This window comes from Aedes albopictus, chromosome 3, assembly GCF_035046485.1.
Source record: "Aedes albopictus strain Foshan chromosome 3, AalbF5, whole genome shotgun sequence".
NCBI classification, from domain to species: domain Eukaryota; kingdom Metazoa; phylum Arthropoda; class Insecta; order Diptera; family Culicidae; genus Aedes; species Aedes albopictus.
This window is the reverse complement of record NC_085138.1, coordinates 198,170,172-198,187,739: the sequence shown is the minus strand read 5'-3', so window position 1 is coordinate 198,187,739 and position 17,568 is coordinate 198,170,172. Positions and strand designations below refer to the sequence as shown.

Below are 17,568 nucleotides of genomic sequence, written 5' to 3'. Positions count from 1 at the left end.
TGCGCGGTCGTCACGTTGGATGTAAAGAATGCGTACAACAGCGTCAGCTGGGCCACTATCGCGTGCGCCATGTTCTACCTAGAATTACCGGTTAGCCTATGCCGGATACTGCAGAGCTGCTTCCAGAATAGGATGCTAATTTATATGATACCGAGGAAGGCGAGAGGAATTTCAGCACCAGCGCGGGGGTATCTCAGGGCTCCATCATGGGCCCGGCACTATGGAATGTATTGAGGCTCAAACTTCCACCGGGTGTAAAGCTGGTCGGCTTTGCCGATGATATTTCCTGTCATATGAGCAGAAATACATCCTAAAGAAAAAAGGCACCACAACATTATGACGCCGTCGATCTAGTCCAGCTAATGTGCATTCTTTCTAAAAAATAAAGGACACAGCTTAGGTCTTCCAATCATTTATTTACTCTTCGTTCGATAATTGCTTTTACAACGCTGTTTAGACAATTGCTTTCACTCAATGCAGATTATTACTATATAAGGCACTTCGAAACATGTATTCTGTGTATACTATGTGAGCATTTGCTAAAGAAAGACTATTGTTCCACGGTTTGGGCAGTGACTTGAGCCTTCCGCCAGACCAAGAATTGCGTGAATTCACTTCAGATTATATACACAATATAATTGCATGCAACAAAAAAGAAAACGCATTGATTTTACATACACAAACAATAGTAGAATCCTCTCAATATGGATTGACGGCGGCTAACCCAACGCGGCCACTGCTTCTCGAAACCGGCGGAGGTCGTGGCTCGGCGTAACTATGGCGGTAGCCTTTTGCCAAATTTCCGAGGCTCTTGGCTGGCATCATTCGAGACGAAGACATTGGAGGTTCACGATCCAGTCCCGGGTAACGCTCAGTGTTCTCTAGCTCACGGTATCCGCCACTGTTGGACGATCGAGGAGGGCCCCTCGGTCGGATGTTCTGCACTTCTTCCTCCTCGGAACTCCAGCCGTTACTTTCGTGCGAACTCACTACAACCGGCTCCAGGGAGCTTCTTCTCGGCGCCTCAGCGGCTCGTTTATTATGCAGCATTTGCTCTCGTTCCTGGCGTTCCCTTTCGATACGTTCCTCTTCATGACGCTCTCGTTCCATCTGTTGGAACTTTTCCTTTGCATTTTGGAATCTATCCTTCGGCGAAACTTTGCGAATTGTTGACTCTGGCGAGCTGGTTTTGATTTCTACCATCTTCGTTCTCGCTTCAATTTTCTTCATGACAGGAGATTTTTTAATATCGTCCCGATAGCGAGCGGATGATTCTCGATATTTGTCGTCTGAGCTGCGATCTTCAGGGTACATGGGCTGCCGCTCCCAGCGATCATCGTACCTTTCACGGCTATGTTTGATCTCTTCGGATGATTTGAACCGAGACAAAGGGATTTTTACATTCTTATCAGTTGTATCTCGATATGCCATTGGATCGGTTTCTTTGTACGCTCTGCGATCGTTGTAACCAGCTCTAAAGCGATCATCAGGGCTCTCATCTCGTATGTATGGCTGTTCTCTCTTGGAAGATGATTTCATTGGATCCCTATAGTCACGCTCAATCTTGAAATCTCGGTGATCATCGTAAGGAGCTGCGTATTTGTTCCTCGGAACCCTCTCTGGTGAGTATTCTCTATAGTCATCTCGCATTCCTCTATGCTTAGGTGACTCATCTCGATACTTTGTTGACTCGGAAATAATCTCATGGAACTTTTGACGATCGGTTAAATTTTCTCGATAACGTGCCTTCTCATTCTCATACCCGTCATAATATTTGCCTGCACCGTTTGATTTCTTGTACATGTAATTTTCTCCTCTTTCGGTTTCATGACGTCTTGACCTTCTCCGATCTTCCTCTTGATCGTACCGTTTGTCCTCAAGGGTGATCTTTTTCTTACGATCCTCCACCACATATTCTTCATTTCCGAAAGCCTCTCGGAATCGATTTTGCAGAGGAGTTGGTTTGGTTATGATCGGTTTGACTTCTTCCTCGCGAGAGTTTACTGATCCTCGCAAGCTTTGATCTTCTTCTCGACTTGACGATCGCTGGAACCGTCCCTGTGGCTCCTGCCTTACGTTTGGATACAAGTAGGACGTTGGAGCCTCACGGTACTTGCTCACGTGAGGTGTATGCTCTTCGACATACCGTTCCTTAGTTCTTCCGGATGCTTGATGCGATGGAACTCCGAATCGTGGCTCCTGATCGTTGACCCATTCCTCTTCTAAAAAATAATTGCGATAAATTTGAGCAAATTGCTTACGTACATGATACAAGTTACCACTGGAGCTGTGTGCTTCTTGGCGTTCTGGACTGGGTGCCAGGTCCGATCCGATTCCGGAGGATCCCCGGGACGATACACCATTCTTGTTGCCCATCGACGGCAGAGAACCAACAATGCACGGATTGCGACATCTGCAAAGATACAAAAAATAACGATTTGTAATAAATTATGTACTGCTTTTGCACTCACAGTTTGAAAGCAATAATGTTATGTTGATCAAAGTTTGTATAATTCATTCAGAAGCAGACAAGCAAGCGATGTTGGTTCATAAGGCCGATGTACGTTAGACCATATGGGTCATTAGGCCGAATTAGATTGAAGCCAAAGCCTAGTTGAATGCTATAATTATGAAATATACCTACATAAACAGTAGGCAGTTCCTTATTTTGTAAAAATTGGAAGTGTTATAAGTTCGTTAGTGGAAAACGATCTTTTTAGCTAGGAAATGATCGTGTCAAAATTTGAAGTCCGTATTCAAAAGTTAAGTGGTCCCTCAAGGGGCCTTAAGTTGACAAAAAATGTATGAGACTAAAAAAACATTAATTTCTTTTCGACAAAAAAAAATACGCTATTCTACTAAAACCGATGATTTTGGGACCCTAAATGACAAAAACCAACCGAAAAATGAGCAGTTTTAACAGTTTTTTAGATCCCGAAGAAATCTCACCCTATTTTGTTCAATAACTTAAAAACGAGAAGAGATATCGCAATTCTAAGCACATTTTTGGTCTATTAGGGTCCTAAAATCATCGGTTTTAGTAGAATAGCGTATTTTTTATCGAAAAAAATGTCATGTTTTTTTAGTCCCATACATTTTTTGACAACTTTAGATCCCTTGAGGGACCACTTTGCTTTGAGATACGGACATCAAATTTTGATACGATCATTTCTTAGTTAAAACGACCATTTTTTACTAACAAACTTATAACATTTCGAATTTTTGCAAAATAAGTAATAAACAGCCATTCCATAGAAAAACAGTGTATTGCAACTTCGATTGTTGTGAAACTAGACCCGTATTTTTTTATTTCGTCATTATAGTGACCCATTTTCAGATAAAATGGTCCAAAATATCAAGGTTTTTAATAACTAAAATTTTTCAAAAAAACATAAATTTTGAACCAGTTGACCGATTTTAAACTTCTTTTTTTTTGTTTGAAAGGTATTGAATTGTAATTTAAGAAAAGTCACGTTGAAGGGTGTTAAATTAAAAAAAAAAAATGCTATTATTTTAGTTTTTTCTCGTTTTTATGGTTCCACTCTTGTACAGCAAAAATGTTTGTTGGGGGATTCCCTGGTTTTATATTTTTATGAGAAAAATCAGCAAATTTTTCGTAACATATCAAAAATCGGATAGATATGTTTTTGTTTTATTTTTTAGACATGATTTTTTTTTTTAAATAAAAGGTCAAATTTTCCCATACAAAACATTTTTCAAATTTGATTTTATTTTGAATTCTTATAAAACTATGGATACCCAAAACACCACGAATCACTCAAAAACATAATACAAGAAAAAGTTTTATGGGGATGACATAAGGTCGAAGGACAAAAGGTTGAAGGACAAAAGGACTAATGGACATAAGGTCGAATGAACAAAAGGTCGAAAGGACCAAAGGTCGAATGGGACAAAAGGTCGAATATAACAAAAGGCTAAATAGAGAATAGACAAATTAGAAGACAAAAGAAAGTGATCAGAATTTGCTAGAAACACGATAATTAAAATTCCGACAAAAATAATAGGACCAGTGACACTTAAAACTTTAAAACACCTAACTTAACATTATTGAACTTAAAAAACATTATGGAAAAATAGGAAAATGTCTACTAAACCTGGTACATAGTAGCTACAATGCTCCATTTGATTACCGCATTGCATTGATATTCGAAACAGATGCCCATAAATGATAAAAAGTATTGTTATTAATTAAAGTGGCTGGAAACAATATTCCTTGAAAGAACAGCCTATTTGTAGAAGAAGGATAAGTCATAGATTGAAATATTGTCATATGAAACTCCAATCATTATAGCGATTAAATAAATCCAAACAGTCTATGAATTGGAGAATTTGGGTATTATAGGAGCACACAAAACGTATATAGTGTTATTCGCAAGAACTACCTATCAATTCAAGAGAGGATAATCACTATGCACAAGTAGTTGATTATTTCTGCAGAATAGTTAGGTAGAACAGCTATTGTATAAAAGAAGGCAAAATTTCAGATTGAAAAATAAGTACCTAAAGAGTCAATAATTATTTCAGTAACAAAACGTAAAAGAACAGCCTATAAATTTAAGAAGGAAAAATTCATGACCAGAGTGTAAAATTTTCATTTTCAATGAATGAAATTCAACATGAATTTTGAAAATTCTCAACTGAAAGATCAAAATAAAATTCATTTTGGTGAATGAATTTTCTCACCTATTCATTCATTTTTCTGTCACTGACAGTTTTCACTGAGAAATAAAACTGGACCGTAACTCCCGATTATACTTCCAATCACCTCAAAACTTGTGTATAATAGTTAATTAGAACAACAATTATGTTCTCTATTTGTCCATTAAGTCGGATTGTGCGTCTGTTAACAGAAATTGGACATTTTACGACGTGCGAAAAAATATTCGTGACAGAGAATTGAATGAAAAAAGAGAGGCATTCAGCTGACAATGAATGTGGCCAAACACGAATGAAAAAATGAGAATGTCAATCTTCACTTTCAATCTTCGAATATTTTACTCTCTGTTCATGACATGAAAAAAAAATCAAAATAAATTGCCATTAAAACTACATTAACGCAACATGATAGAACAGCCCACAAACAAAAGAAGGAAAAAAATCCTATAGAAATGTTAGTGGCTGAAATGCGTATGATTTCTATAACAGCATTAATTCTCAATGAGAAACAGCAAAGACTCATCAATTTTTTTTATTAGTGAGGCACACCAGCTGGTAACTTGGTGTACTCAAATTTTTGTCCCATTCGACCTTTTGTCCCATTCGACCTTTTGTCCCTTCGACCTTTTGTCCATTCGACATTTTGTCCATTCGACCTTATGTCCTTCGACCTTTTGTCCTTCGACCTTTTGTCCTTCGACCTCCTGTCCTAAAGTCGTTAGGTACCCCTAGCAACGTACATTAACTGTTTGTTAACAAACATGATCATTCCGTATTCGCGCTTCGTGCAGTTCGTAAGTTTTTTAAATAAACCTTCCATTCAACTGCGATTTTTCTTTTTGAAGTCCCCGGAAGCAGAGAAGGCGTAGTTTGAAGAGATGGACCGGATCTCCAAGGCGTTGGTGGTGGCAGAGATGCCAGATGCACAGATTTTTCTGTATTATACTGATTTTTGACCCTCTATACAGACAAAATACAGAATACAGAAATATACAGATTTTCAAAGTATGATACAAAATTCTCCAGAAATCATAAAATGCTCGGAAATTTAAATTATTTTCAATAAACTTAATGAAAACTTTCTAATTTAATGCTTAAACTTGGAAGAATTTATGAAAATTTGTGCATTTTTACAAAAGTCTTAGAGATATAAATACCAGTATAAATAAAAAAAACCGTAAAAAAGTAGCGCAATTTCATTAGTTTCTATCGAATTCTAGGATTTTTGGTGTCTACTGTATTCTCAAATACGGCGATACAGAAAAATCTGTATTGATACTGATTTTTGATAAAAAAAAATCTGGCATCTTTGCAAATGAGTTTTCTGTCGGACGAGTGCCACGAAATCGTTTGGGAAAGGGCCACCACGAAGGAAATGTGGACCAGCTTGGAGACCGCTTATGCGAAGAACTCCGTAGCGAGCCAAACTATCGTCCGGAAGCAGTTGGCTCGTTTGCGTATGAAGAAAGGCGGAGACATGCGGATTCGTCTATTGGAGTTTGACGGTCTCGTGAGAAAATTGCAGACGGCCGGAGCAACTTTAGCAGAAAGTGATCTGGTGTCGCAGCTCTTCTTGACCTTGCCAGACCCTTTTGATCCCCTGGTCATGGCCCTGGAGAACGTCGCAGAGCAAAGGGGTCAGCGTTTTCTGGTGATTCTGAAAGGTTTCAGAAGTTCGACGGTAAGTGTCGCACATGTGGACGTCGGCGTAGCAAGAATGGATGCCGCCAGCTTCATGGCCGATGCTAAAGTTACGAAAAAAGGCCAAAACGCGTCGTTTCCAAACTGGATTCCGGATGCAGTGACCAAGTCGTGTGCGACTAAACCGTGTTTGCCATTTTGAAGAAAATGTCGAGTGTAGTAGAAATCCAAATAGCCATCAAAGGAGAAGTTATGGTTGCCAAGCAGATTGAACAAATCAATGCAACCAGCATCAGCAACAAGACGGTACTCTTCAACATCAAGGACGCACTCTACGTTCCGGAGTTGCGAGAAAACCTGAAGTCGGTGAAGAAGGTGACCAGAGTCGGAATTGACGTGGTGTTTTCTGGAAGCGTGGCCGTTTCTAGGAAGGATGGCAAGCTCCTGGCCACAAGACATCTGCGAGGAAGTTTCTACGAGATCACCTTGCTCTTAGAATCACTAGATGCAAAAATTTTCATGGAGGAGGGCCGCAATGAATCATCAAAAGGAACAAGCGTAAGTTCTAACCGGTTTCTTAGGAGAAATGTTCCTGAAGCGCGTAGATACATGCACCAGCTTGCCCGGAGAATAGACGGTAAGTCCATCCGTTCGGTCCTATTTGAGAATTCTGTTTCAAGACGAGCCGTGGATCGATTTGGTCATGGAAAGCGGGGTCCAGTCAAACGAATGTTTACTTAAAACGTCAGGTTTGGTGAGTTGTCTATTTCCTGGCAGCTCGAACAAGAGGGAGGAAACAGCTAACGAGGACATGATCCCTATCAAGCCAACGGAGAACAAGAAGATGCGTTCCCTTCGCGAACAGAAAGACGCAAGGTTCTAAGTGAATTTCCGTCAAGGCCCAGCGGACTTAAAAAAATAACTTGAAAGAATAGCCTATGTTTGAAAGAAGGATACATATCTGATGATCACATTAGCAGATGGAATACCAAAAAGTTCCTTAGTAGTAAGGTCAGAAAGAACAACGTATGCTCAAAGAAGGATCGCAGGTCTCCAGATAGGTATGCTTGTCCGATATTTACTTTATTCTTTTAATTCTAAACTTTTAAACAGAACTACAATGTGTAAGTACTTCAAACACTGCCCAAGCAACACACATGTTATAATAGAGTTACGACAGCACAAGTTTTGGTTGTATAGAAGTTTATTTTACGTAATTCTAACATTGTGTTAAAATAACGTAAAACAAACTTCTATACAACCAAAACTTGCGCTGTCGTAACTTTTATATAACATGTGTGTTACTCGGGTGTTTTGTGATAGCATGCTTCTAAATTGAAAAGAAATAAATAAATAAATAAATTTCTGGGTAAGATACCCAAGGAGCTACAGGACGAAACTGTAAAAGAGTCCCTGAAGAAATATCGTAAGTCTATTGCAAACTCCAAAGCAATCGTTAAAGGCACTCTTATATGAATTCCTAGAAAAAAAATTGGAGTACTTTATTAAAGGTTATAAAAAAACCTTAGGAGGAACTCTTATTGAAACTTCCAAGGAACTCCCTGTTAGGATTTCGGTTAAATTTCCCAAATAAATCCACAGAGGAATTACCGAAAACAGCTGAGGGAAATATATTTAATGCAATTCCTAGGCAGATCTCAATTGTTTGAGAAATTCTAGCATGAATTCCAGGAGAATTTCCGAAAATTAATAAGAACATCTAGAGGATTTCCTGAAGCTAGCCCAAGATAAACTTCTTAACAATTTTGGACACACTCCTATTTGATCCTGAGTTATAGGGGTGCTCCAGAGGGATTTAGCAGCGTTCCAGGAATTTTAAAAGGTTTCAGGGGTATTCCATGCGTTTTCAGGGGCTTTACAAAATTGTTTCAGGAGGTTTCAAAGGGTTCCAGAGCAAAGATGCCAGATTTTTTTTTATCAAAAATTTGTATCAATACCTAGATCAATACAGATTTTTCTGTATCGCCGTATTTGAGTTTACAGCAGACATAAAAAATCCTAGAATTCGATAGAAACTACTAAAGTTGTGCTACTTTTTTACGGTTTTTTTATTTATACTGGTATTTATTTCTCTAAGACTTTTGCAAAAAAGCACAAATTTTCATAAACTTTTCCAAGTTTAAGCATCACAAGTTTTCATTAAGTTTATTGAAAATAAATTAAATTTCCGAACATTTTATGATTTCTGGAGAATTTTGTATCATACTTTGAAAATCTGTATTTTTCTGAATTCTGTATTTTGTCTGTATAGAGGGTCAAAAATCTGTATAATGCAGAAAAATCTGTACATCTGGCATCACTGTTCCAGAGGCATTCCAAAAGTATTTCAGACAGATTCAGGAGCGTTCCAAGGGCCATAATGGAATTATAGAGCCGCTCCATAGGGTTTTATGGAGTTTCCATCGAGTTTCAGGGGGTTTCAGATGCGTCCCAGGGGTATTCCAGAGGATTTCAGACGCGTTTTTCATCAATAAGAATGGTGCTTTTAGAAAGGTGCTTTTAGTTTAAAGCTCGTAAATCAATGCTGTCTTAAAATAGCACAAGTGGATACCCAAGTAACACAGAAAACATCTTGAAAAATAATAATCCAAAAAAATGTCATATAACTGTATTATAAACGAATTGGAAAACATCTAGTGTTATAACCAAGTCTTTATAAAGTTGGTCGATAACAAGCAGCCAAAAAAATATGTGCAATTTCATCATGCCCGCAATACTTTGATCGCACAGTAATACAACATAATTAAAACTATGAAAACATCCAATCAATCCAAAAACGAAAACAAACACTGTTTACTTTACTTCATAGCACCATTCCACTTCCCGAAATTTAATTTCAGTTTTCATCACGTCTGGGTCTGCATTATTTAAAAAAACAACGTCTAGTTCTAGAAAAACACGTAATGTGAAATCATTACTAGATTTTCCAGGTTTTCAAGCCGATACAATGAGGCGGAATGTTCGTCCCGACATATGCAAGGGAAAACAAGAACGCTCGTTGCTCGAAGTTGCACCCTTTTCAGTTAATGTTTATGGCAGCTTAGCTTACCTGATGTCATGCAACGTACAATTTTCACTCGGAAAACACTTTTTTTCTTCACTTTTATAATACACACTATATACTGACAACATTAATTTCTTAGTCAAACTTTAATGCATTCGGCAAAGATGAGACGAATAACAAAAACAAGTTTTGACGTTTTGATAGATTTTTTTTTCGCAAAAGCACACGCTCTAATTCAGTTATATCTTTGTTTGAATATTCATCACAAAACGGAATTATAACCTTTTTGTGGATATGTTGAAAATATGTTTTCAATACGTATTATAATTGTTTTGATATTTTTTTCTTGCGGAGTTGATTGCAAAGCGGCTTAGAGTACAGTACCGACTCAAAATATAAATAAATGAATTATTATATAAATATTATGGAGAAAAATGATTTTGCTGTGATATTTTAATGTGTACTCTGAAATTAAGGCTTTTACTTTAAAATAAAATCGAATTTCTTCTGAATCTTTTATAGTCAATAACGAATCATTTTCAAGTTGTTCATGAAACTTTTCAACAACACTGTAAGCTCCATAAAAAGTCTGCCATATTGCTTCCTTGTGTGGATTTGAAAATGTCCAAGAAATTTTGCATAATTCGGCTTAATTTCTTTTCATTTTTTAGCTCGACTCCGATGCGCGTTTGTTATGGAAAAGTAAAATCAATGGTTTCACCATAAATCTTGAACTGCAGGTGAAACAGCTGTATCGTTACTGAGCATGACCATTTCTTGATTTGTCATTCAAAGTAGAAAAATGTCCAATTATCGAAATCATCATTTGGTTGAACATATTTCGATTGAAGAAGATCTTTGAACATATAATTATGTTTTTATTAAATACGTTTTTACTGTCATTTGCCATGACAGTTTAGATATGTTTCTTTAAGCATGTTATATTAATGTTTTCTCCAAGTCATATTTCTTTCATATTGCTTGATTTAAATTGTTGCTGATAATATGTTATATAATTGATTTCTGCAAGCTATATCGGTTGAAACATTTTTATTTCCAACCACATGAATGTATAAGTATAAAGCAGTATTTTAAACTGTTTTTGAAGTGATAAATAACTGGATTAGTCTTCAACTTTTAAATAAATTGAAAATATTAGTATCATAAGAGTATTACAGTACATGTTATATAACTTGAAAGATGTTTTATAAGCCGCCATTTTTTGCGCTGTTTTGATTATACAAGTGTCTAAAATAAAGTATATAATTCAAGGAATATACAGCAGGTTATGTATTAAACGTGAATTATAAACAGTATTATAACTAGTTGTGTTACTTGGGTATTTGACCTCTTAGTCCTTAGTCTTATTAATAAGATCTCATTCTCATCCTTCAAGGGTAAACAATAAGACAGATGCTTTTAGTTTAAGCTTGTAAATCAATGCTGTCTAGATCCAGATAAAAATATGGCTTTCAGACCATTGTGACAAAGTGAAAACCATACATTCTGTTATGCTTTAACACTCACGTTTACTAGTCAGTTAGGTTCAAGCTCTCGCTGTGACCAGACGTACAACCAAATCGCTCTGCATCGCTTTGTTTTCGAGTTTTTTTTTTCGGTCGTTCTCGCACCCGGTGTGCAAACATTTCGCGTCAGGTTCTCTCTGGCGACAGCCTTTGATCCCGTGCTATCGTTTCATAGCAACCATGGCCACCGTGCGTGCTCGCGAAAACACGTTCAAAGTGGACTTTTCTAATTTCCCGAAGAGACCCTCTTTCGAAGAAATCCATGCTTTCGTTCATGAGACTATTGGACTCAGTGTCGAACAAGTTCTGCGCCTGCAGATGAATCACGCGCAAAACTGCGCGCATGTGAAGTGCCGCGACCTTAAGACCGCTCAGGATGCGGTTGACCAACACAACGGTCGTCACGAGCTAGAGGTCAATAAAACTAAGATTAAAGTTCGCTTGATGATGGATGACGGGGGCGTGGAAGTTAAGATCCACGATTTGTCCGAAAACATTCGGAATGAAGACATCGCTGCTTTTCTCAAGCAGTACGGCGAGGTTATCTCGATTAAAGAGTTAGTCTGGGGTGAAAACTTTGCGTTCAAAGGAATATCGTCTGGGGTACGAGTGGCAAAGATGATTCTACATCGTCACATCAAATCATTTGTCACAATTCTCGGTGAAGAAAGTCTCATCTCCTACCGAAACCAGCCTCAATACTGCAGGCACTGCAGTCTATCGTGTGTCGAAAACAAAAAGTTGTTGGGACAAAAGGCTGATCTCAACGCTAGGCTGAAGGCAGCACAGAAAAAAACAAGCTACGCCAGCGTTCTGGACCAAAGTAAAGTTGTCGCCTCACTCATGCCTGAGTTTGTAGGCACAAATCTAAATGAGCTAAATGCGAACGCGCGATCCGCATCAAGCACTCTGGGAGTCTCTACCTCAGTGACCGATGCGGATGACGAACGAATGGAAGAAAACGCAAACCAGAAAGATAACGCGGATGCTACGGCGGCTGCTGCTGCTGCTGTTGATGTTGTTCCTGCTAATGCTGCTGCTGTTGTTGTTGCTCCTGCTGCTGCTACCCCTGCTGTCGATGCCGCCACCAACCAACCCGCTGCTGCCCCTGCCACTGATGCTTCCACCGTCGAGGTCCAACAGGATAGCAATAATGTAAAGCCATGCCAAGTGAGTGCATTCAAAGTTCCCATGACCATTGTTTCTCCCAATCCTCTATCCTTGGAGATTTCCGATAGTGAGAGTAACGACTCGCCTGCTGAAGGTGCTTCGTTTGTTAAGGTGAAACGGACCAGAGGTCGATCGAAGAAAATTAAAATTGACGCTTAGTTATCAGAGATAATAGACAATCATAACGTTACTAACCAACTTCTAAAACGATCCGTATTAATAATTCATCAAACTAAACTGTCACCTTATTCCAATCCCTTCAATTAATCTCGAGTAAGCCGCGAGTACTTCGGCTTTGCCCCATAATTGAATTCATGTTATGTCCAGTCCTGCCATAATCAGCTACATTATTGGCTCTATAAATACCAATACTATCTCCAGTGATAACAAGTTAGCAGCACTTCGTTCCTTTGTGCGTTTAATGGACTTTGACATTATCCTCCTTCAAGAAGTTGAATCCGCTAATCTGCGTATACCTGGTTACAATGTAATAACTAATGTAGATGAATCAAAAAGAGGTACAGCTATAGCCCTAAAATCGCATATTCCCTTTGCAAACGTCCAAAGAAGTTTGAATAGTCGTATTATGTCTGTAAAAGTTGGTAATTCGTTAACGGTTTGCAATGTATACGCTCAATCAGGTACGCAAAACTTTTCCGCTCGTGAGAATTTGTTCAAAGAACAATTACCTTTCTATCTACAAGCTTCAACCGAACATATTATTCTTGGCGGTGATTTTAATTGTGTTGTTGCAAATAAAGATTCTACTGGATCAAACAATTATAGTACTAGTCTCAAACAACTGGTAGAGAACATGCAGCTTCTTGATACGTGGAACTGCTTGCATAGAAATTTGGTTGATTATAGTTTTGTCCGCTCCAACTCTGCTTCTCGAATAGATCGTATTTATGTCTCCAGGTCGCTTGTTCCGCATCTTCGTGTCGCAGATCTTCTAGCTACGTCGTTCTCGGACCATAAGGCATACCGAATTCGATGTTGTTTGCCTAATTTAGGGAAACCGCATGGTCGTGGGTATTGGTGCATACGTGCACACATTCTCAATGAACAAAACCTTGAAGAGTTTCAGCAGAAATGGTTGCGATGGGTACGTGAAAAACGAAATTTTGATAGTTGGATGTCCTGGTGGATCGAGTGTGCCAAACCAAAAATAAGGAGTTTTTTTCGATGGAAAACAAATGAAGCTTTTCGTGAGTTCCACACAACAAATGAGTTTCTATATCGGCAACTTAAAAATGCATATGAACAGTTGTATCAAAATCCGAATGGCATAGTTGAAGTCAATAAAATTAAAGCCAAAATGTTAAATGTTCAGAGCAACTTTTCGAAAGCATATGAACGTTTGAATGACAGATTTGTATGTGGGGAAAAAGTATCATCTTTTCAAATAGGAGATCGATACAAACGAAAATCAACCATCAATTCAATTCGCCATCAGGATCGTTGCATTACTGATGCAGTGGAAATTGAAACCCACGTACATGACTATTTCCGAAACCTTTATAGCGTGGAACACCTACGCGGTAGCGAAAATTTTCCAGTCAACCGTATCATTCCACCTGATTCCAATGCTAACGCTGCCTTAATGGATGAAATTACAACAGCTGAACTATTCTTTGCGATAAGATCAAGTGCGTCTCGAAAGTCTCCTGGTAGTGATGGAATTCCGAAAGAATTCTACATTAAAGCATTCGATATCATTCATCCGCAGCTCAACATGATCATCAATGAGGCTTTGCAAGGTAATATCCCCGAGAAGTTTGTCGAAGGGGTGATTGTTCTGTGCAAGAAAAAAGCTGGTGACCAGACTATCAAAGCGTACAGACCGATTAGTCTGCTCAACTATGACTATAAGCTACTATCAAGAATCCTCAAGGATCGACTAGGGAAGGTAATGATTGAAAACAACTTGCTAAATTCAAGTCAAAAATGTTCAAATTCCGATAGAACTATATTCGAAGCCGTTCATTCGATCAAAGACCGCATTGCGGAACTAAACTGCAAAAGAATGCGTGGAAAATTAATCTCTTTCGATCTTGATCACGCTTTTGATCGGGTCAATCAAAACTATCTAATAGTCGTGATGCGGAACATCCATTTGAATGCTAACTTTGTGCAGCTTTTAGGGAAGATTATGTCCTCCGCGCATTCTCGTTTACTTATTAACGGAAATCTCACTCCTAGCTTCCCCATCCAGCGTTCTGTTAGACAGGGCGATCCCTTAAGCATGCATTTATTTGTCCTATACCTCCACCCACTCCTAGAAAAACTACGCACTATCTGTAATGGACCAAATGATCTCGTGGTGGCATATGCAGATGACATAACCATTGTCATAACCGATGAACGAAAGCTAAATGCCATCCAACAAACGTTTCGAAGTTTTGGGGAGTGCTCTGGGTCTTTATTGAATATCAGTAAAACCGTCGCTGTAAACTTGGGCCCGCAGCGTGACGTGAACGACACAGTATGGCCAAGGGTTCAAGACTCAATCAAAGTCCTGGGGGTGACGTTCTTCAACTCTCACAAGCAGATAATAGACTACAATTGGGCGGATGTGATTAAGAAATCATCCCGGTTGATGTGGATGTATAAAGCAAGAAATCTAACTCTGCAACAAAAAGTAATCGTCCTAAACACGTACATCACATCAAGACTTTGGTTCCTTGCCTCGGTTATCAGTATACCGAACCAAGCAGTAGCACGGATGACTTCGTATATTGGGAGTTTCATCTGGGATCGTTTTCCAACTAGGGTTCCCATTGAACAACTTACTTTGCCGAGAAGTATGGGAGGTTTAAACCTGCATCTACCAATGCACAAGTGCAAATCACTGCTTGTCACCAGATTCCTGATTGAAATCAGGGAAACCCCATTTGCTGGTACGATGAGACAGCATTTGGAAAATCCACCGAATTCAGCTGCAATCCCTGCTCTCTACCCGTGTTTGAAGAGCATCTCTAAAATTCTACCGTATATCCCAAGACGAATAGAAGAAAGCCCATCTGCTTCTTCTCTTCATAACTACTTCCGAGAGCAGCTGAAAAAACCAAAAGTCATGGAAGAAAACGCCAATATTTCCTGGAAAAGAGTATGGAGCAACATTGGAGTAAAGGAACTGACATCGATGGAACGGTCGGTGTACTATTTGGTCGTGAATGGAAAGATCCCTCATGCGCAACTACTTCATCGTCAAAACCGAGTTGCAAGTCCATACTGCAATCAGTGCCCTAATACGGAGGAGGACTTAGAGCACAAACTCGCCGGCTGCCCAAGAATCAGTGCTCTGTGGAATCATCTCCTTTCTAGGTTGGAGACAAATATAGGAAGGAGGATGACTTTCATCAGTCTAAAAATACCGGAATTGAAGAATATGAATAGGCGTTGCCGATACCAGGCTCTAAAAGCATGTATTACCTATGTAAATTTTATTTTAGACGCCAATGACCAAAAAACAGTAGAGGCATTAAATTTTGTTTTAAATTGTGTTTTCGTTTGATCCAAATGTATGTGTATTTAGTTGATTAGTTCTAATAAATGTGTTTACAAAAAAAAACTAGTGAGATACGTTAAAGACTATACTAACTTCCGACAAAAACAAAAGAGAAATTCCAATAAGCGAGCTCTCAACGAAAAAGAACGAAAACAAAGAGTGCATCTCTTCTGAAGATAGGATTTGGTTGAATTATTTGGCCAACATGCAAATAAGATCTTCCTTTTAACATTCACACGCCATCAGTTGAAATTTCATCTGAAAACTGTTAGAAATCTTATATGTGCCATATAACACTGTAAATTCTATATGGAACATGCATCATCACTCAAATTGTTAATTAACTCCACTTTCCATACACACCTAATTGATATCTCATTTGTCCTACACGCTTCCGACCTCACATCGCTCAGAACGGTTAGACACAATCATATAGAGTCAATATAAGTACTCCAGATGGATTCCACTGATTTACAGTTGTCTTACCTCCGCGAGTCGTTGCTGTTGGCCTTATCGCAGTCCCGGGTCGGCAGCAGCAAGGGAACCCCTCCGCTCAGCTTCTCCCGCAGTTCGGCGGCCAGCGAGTCATAAAGTTTGGATTGGCTCGATATGGGCGATATGGGCGACGTCGGCGAGTGCTGTTGTTCCTCGCTGCATTCCGATTCCCTGGTACTTGTACCGGTGTCGCTTCCGTGCGATGAGTCAAACCGGCGTGGCGAATCAAATCTCCTCGACATCTGCGCTGGATGCTGCTGCGACTGCTGGTGGTGATGCTGCGGCTTTCTTTCCGGACCCGCACTCACAACCGATGCTGTTAATTGCGCTGGTAAGCCCAGTCTGAAAAAGACGAGAAAGACGAGACGATTTTTGTTAAACAAGTTTTTGTCCCGCGGAGAAATGTGAAAGTTGTGAATTAAATGCCGAAATACAAACAAACGACAAAAGTCACCAAAAACTGTCGCCCGGAGGTTTTGGGTTTGAATGACGTGATTTATCTCTGAAAAATTTGCTCACACTACTGTGAGAAAGAAGCATAACTCGCGTGATTTGCGCAAAGCACTATGGCTTTTCATTCATCAACCGAATCTAAAAGGAAATTTGTCGCTAGACTTGCCATAACAGGAGCGGTTTGAGCCGCTCACAACCTGATCTGCGCTGATGGCTGAGCCTGTGGAATTCGAGCGCAAACGCAACAAGTGCCTTACCATTCACGAGGACGGCGTGCCTCTATCAGTGGTTCTAAATCGGTGTCTGGTCACAAGCCAGTCATATTTTCAAAATCTTTAGTGGATTACATTTTGTCATGATGGATTAGATAATCGTGGAAAAAAAATGTGCGATTTTCTCGAAGTTACGGGATTTGCCGTCAAGTAAAAAACTGAAGAAGCTAGGTCAGCTATCAATATCAGGTCAGCAACATCTCTCGGGCCAGCCATCTCTCCAAAGTCAACTGTTACTCGCCGGACAGCCCAGCGACTTCGCGCACCCGTATGCTCGAGTGGGACCTACACATCAGCAACTATTGGCTCGTCAGGTAATGCCGAAAGCTGTGAAACCATTTAGATTCGACTCGGAGTATTGGCCTCTGTTCTCTACAGCAACTCTACTACGGCATGCAGTTACATGGACGTCGAAAATTTGGCACGACTCCAACGGCCACTCCAAGGTAAGGCATACGAAGCAGTCAAAAGTCGGCTGCATCTACCGGCATGCGTACCTCAGGTGTTTTCCACTTTATGCTTTTCGTACGCCCTGAGCTCTTTATCAATAATTTGCTGAATAGAGCAAGAGAGGTACCGGCGCTAAAGCCGGCTAGGTTAGACACATTGATCTCCTTTGGGATGGCTGTGTAGAATTTCTGCGAAGCAGCGGGTCACCATGCTCTTCTACACGAAGTCCTCCACAACCAAAACAAGGCGGCCAACGATGAAGTGAAAGAAACTGAGGTGATAAATCAACCAAGTGAATGAGTAAACGTACAACACTCCACGAAGCAGTATGCTCTCTTCAAGTATCTT

General features: G+C 39.5%; 1 protein-coding gene across 3 annotated transcripts in view; it reads right to left on the bottom strand.

Moving 5' to 3' along the window:
- Window positions 1-396: 396 nt before the first annotated feature.
- LOC109428135 (zinc finger CCCH domain-containing protein 13) overlaps window positions 397-17,568 on the bottom strand; it is a 237,446-nt gene continuing 220,274 nt past the window's right edge. For all 3 annotated transcript variants that reach the window (XM_062858376.1, XM_062858375.1, XM_062858374.1), the window contains 3 exons: window positions 16,037-16,387; window positions 2,280-2,413; window positions 397-2,222 (listed from right to left, as the gene is read on the bottom strand). In XM_062858376.1, coding sequence (XP_062714360.1) covers window positions 700-2,222; window positions 2,280-2,413; window positions 16,037-16,387 — 2,008 coding nt within the window. In that variant the 3' untranslated portion in view covers window positions 397-699. The remainder of the gene's footprint in view (window positions 2,223-2,279; window positions 2,414-16,036; window positions 16,388-17,568) is intronic.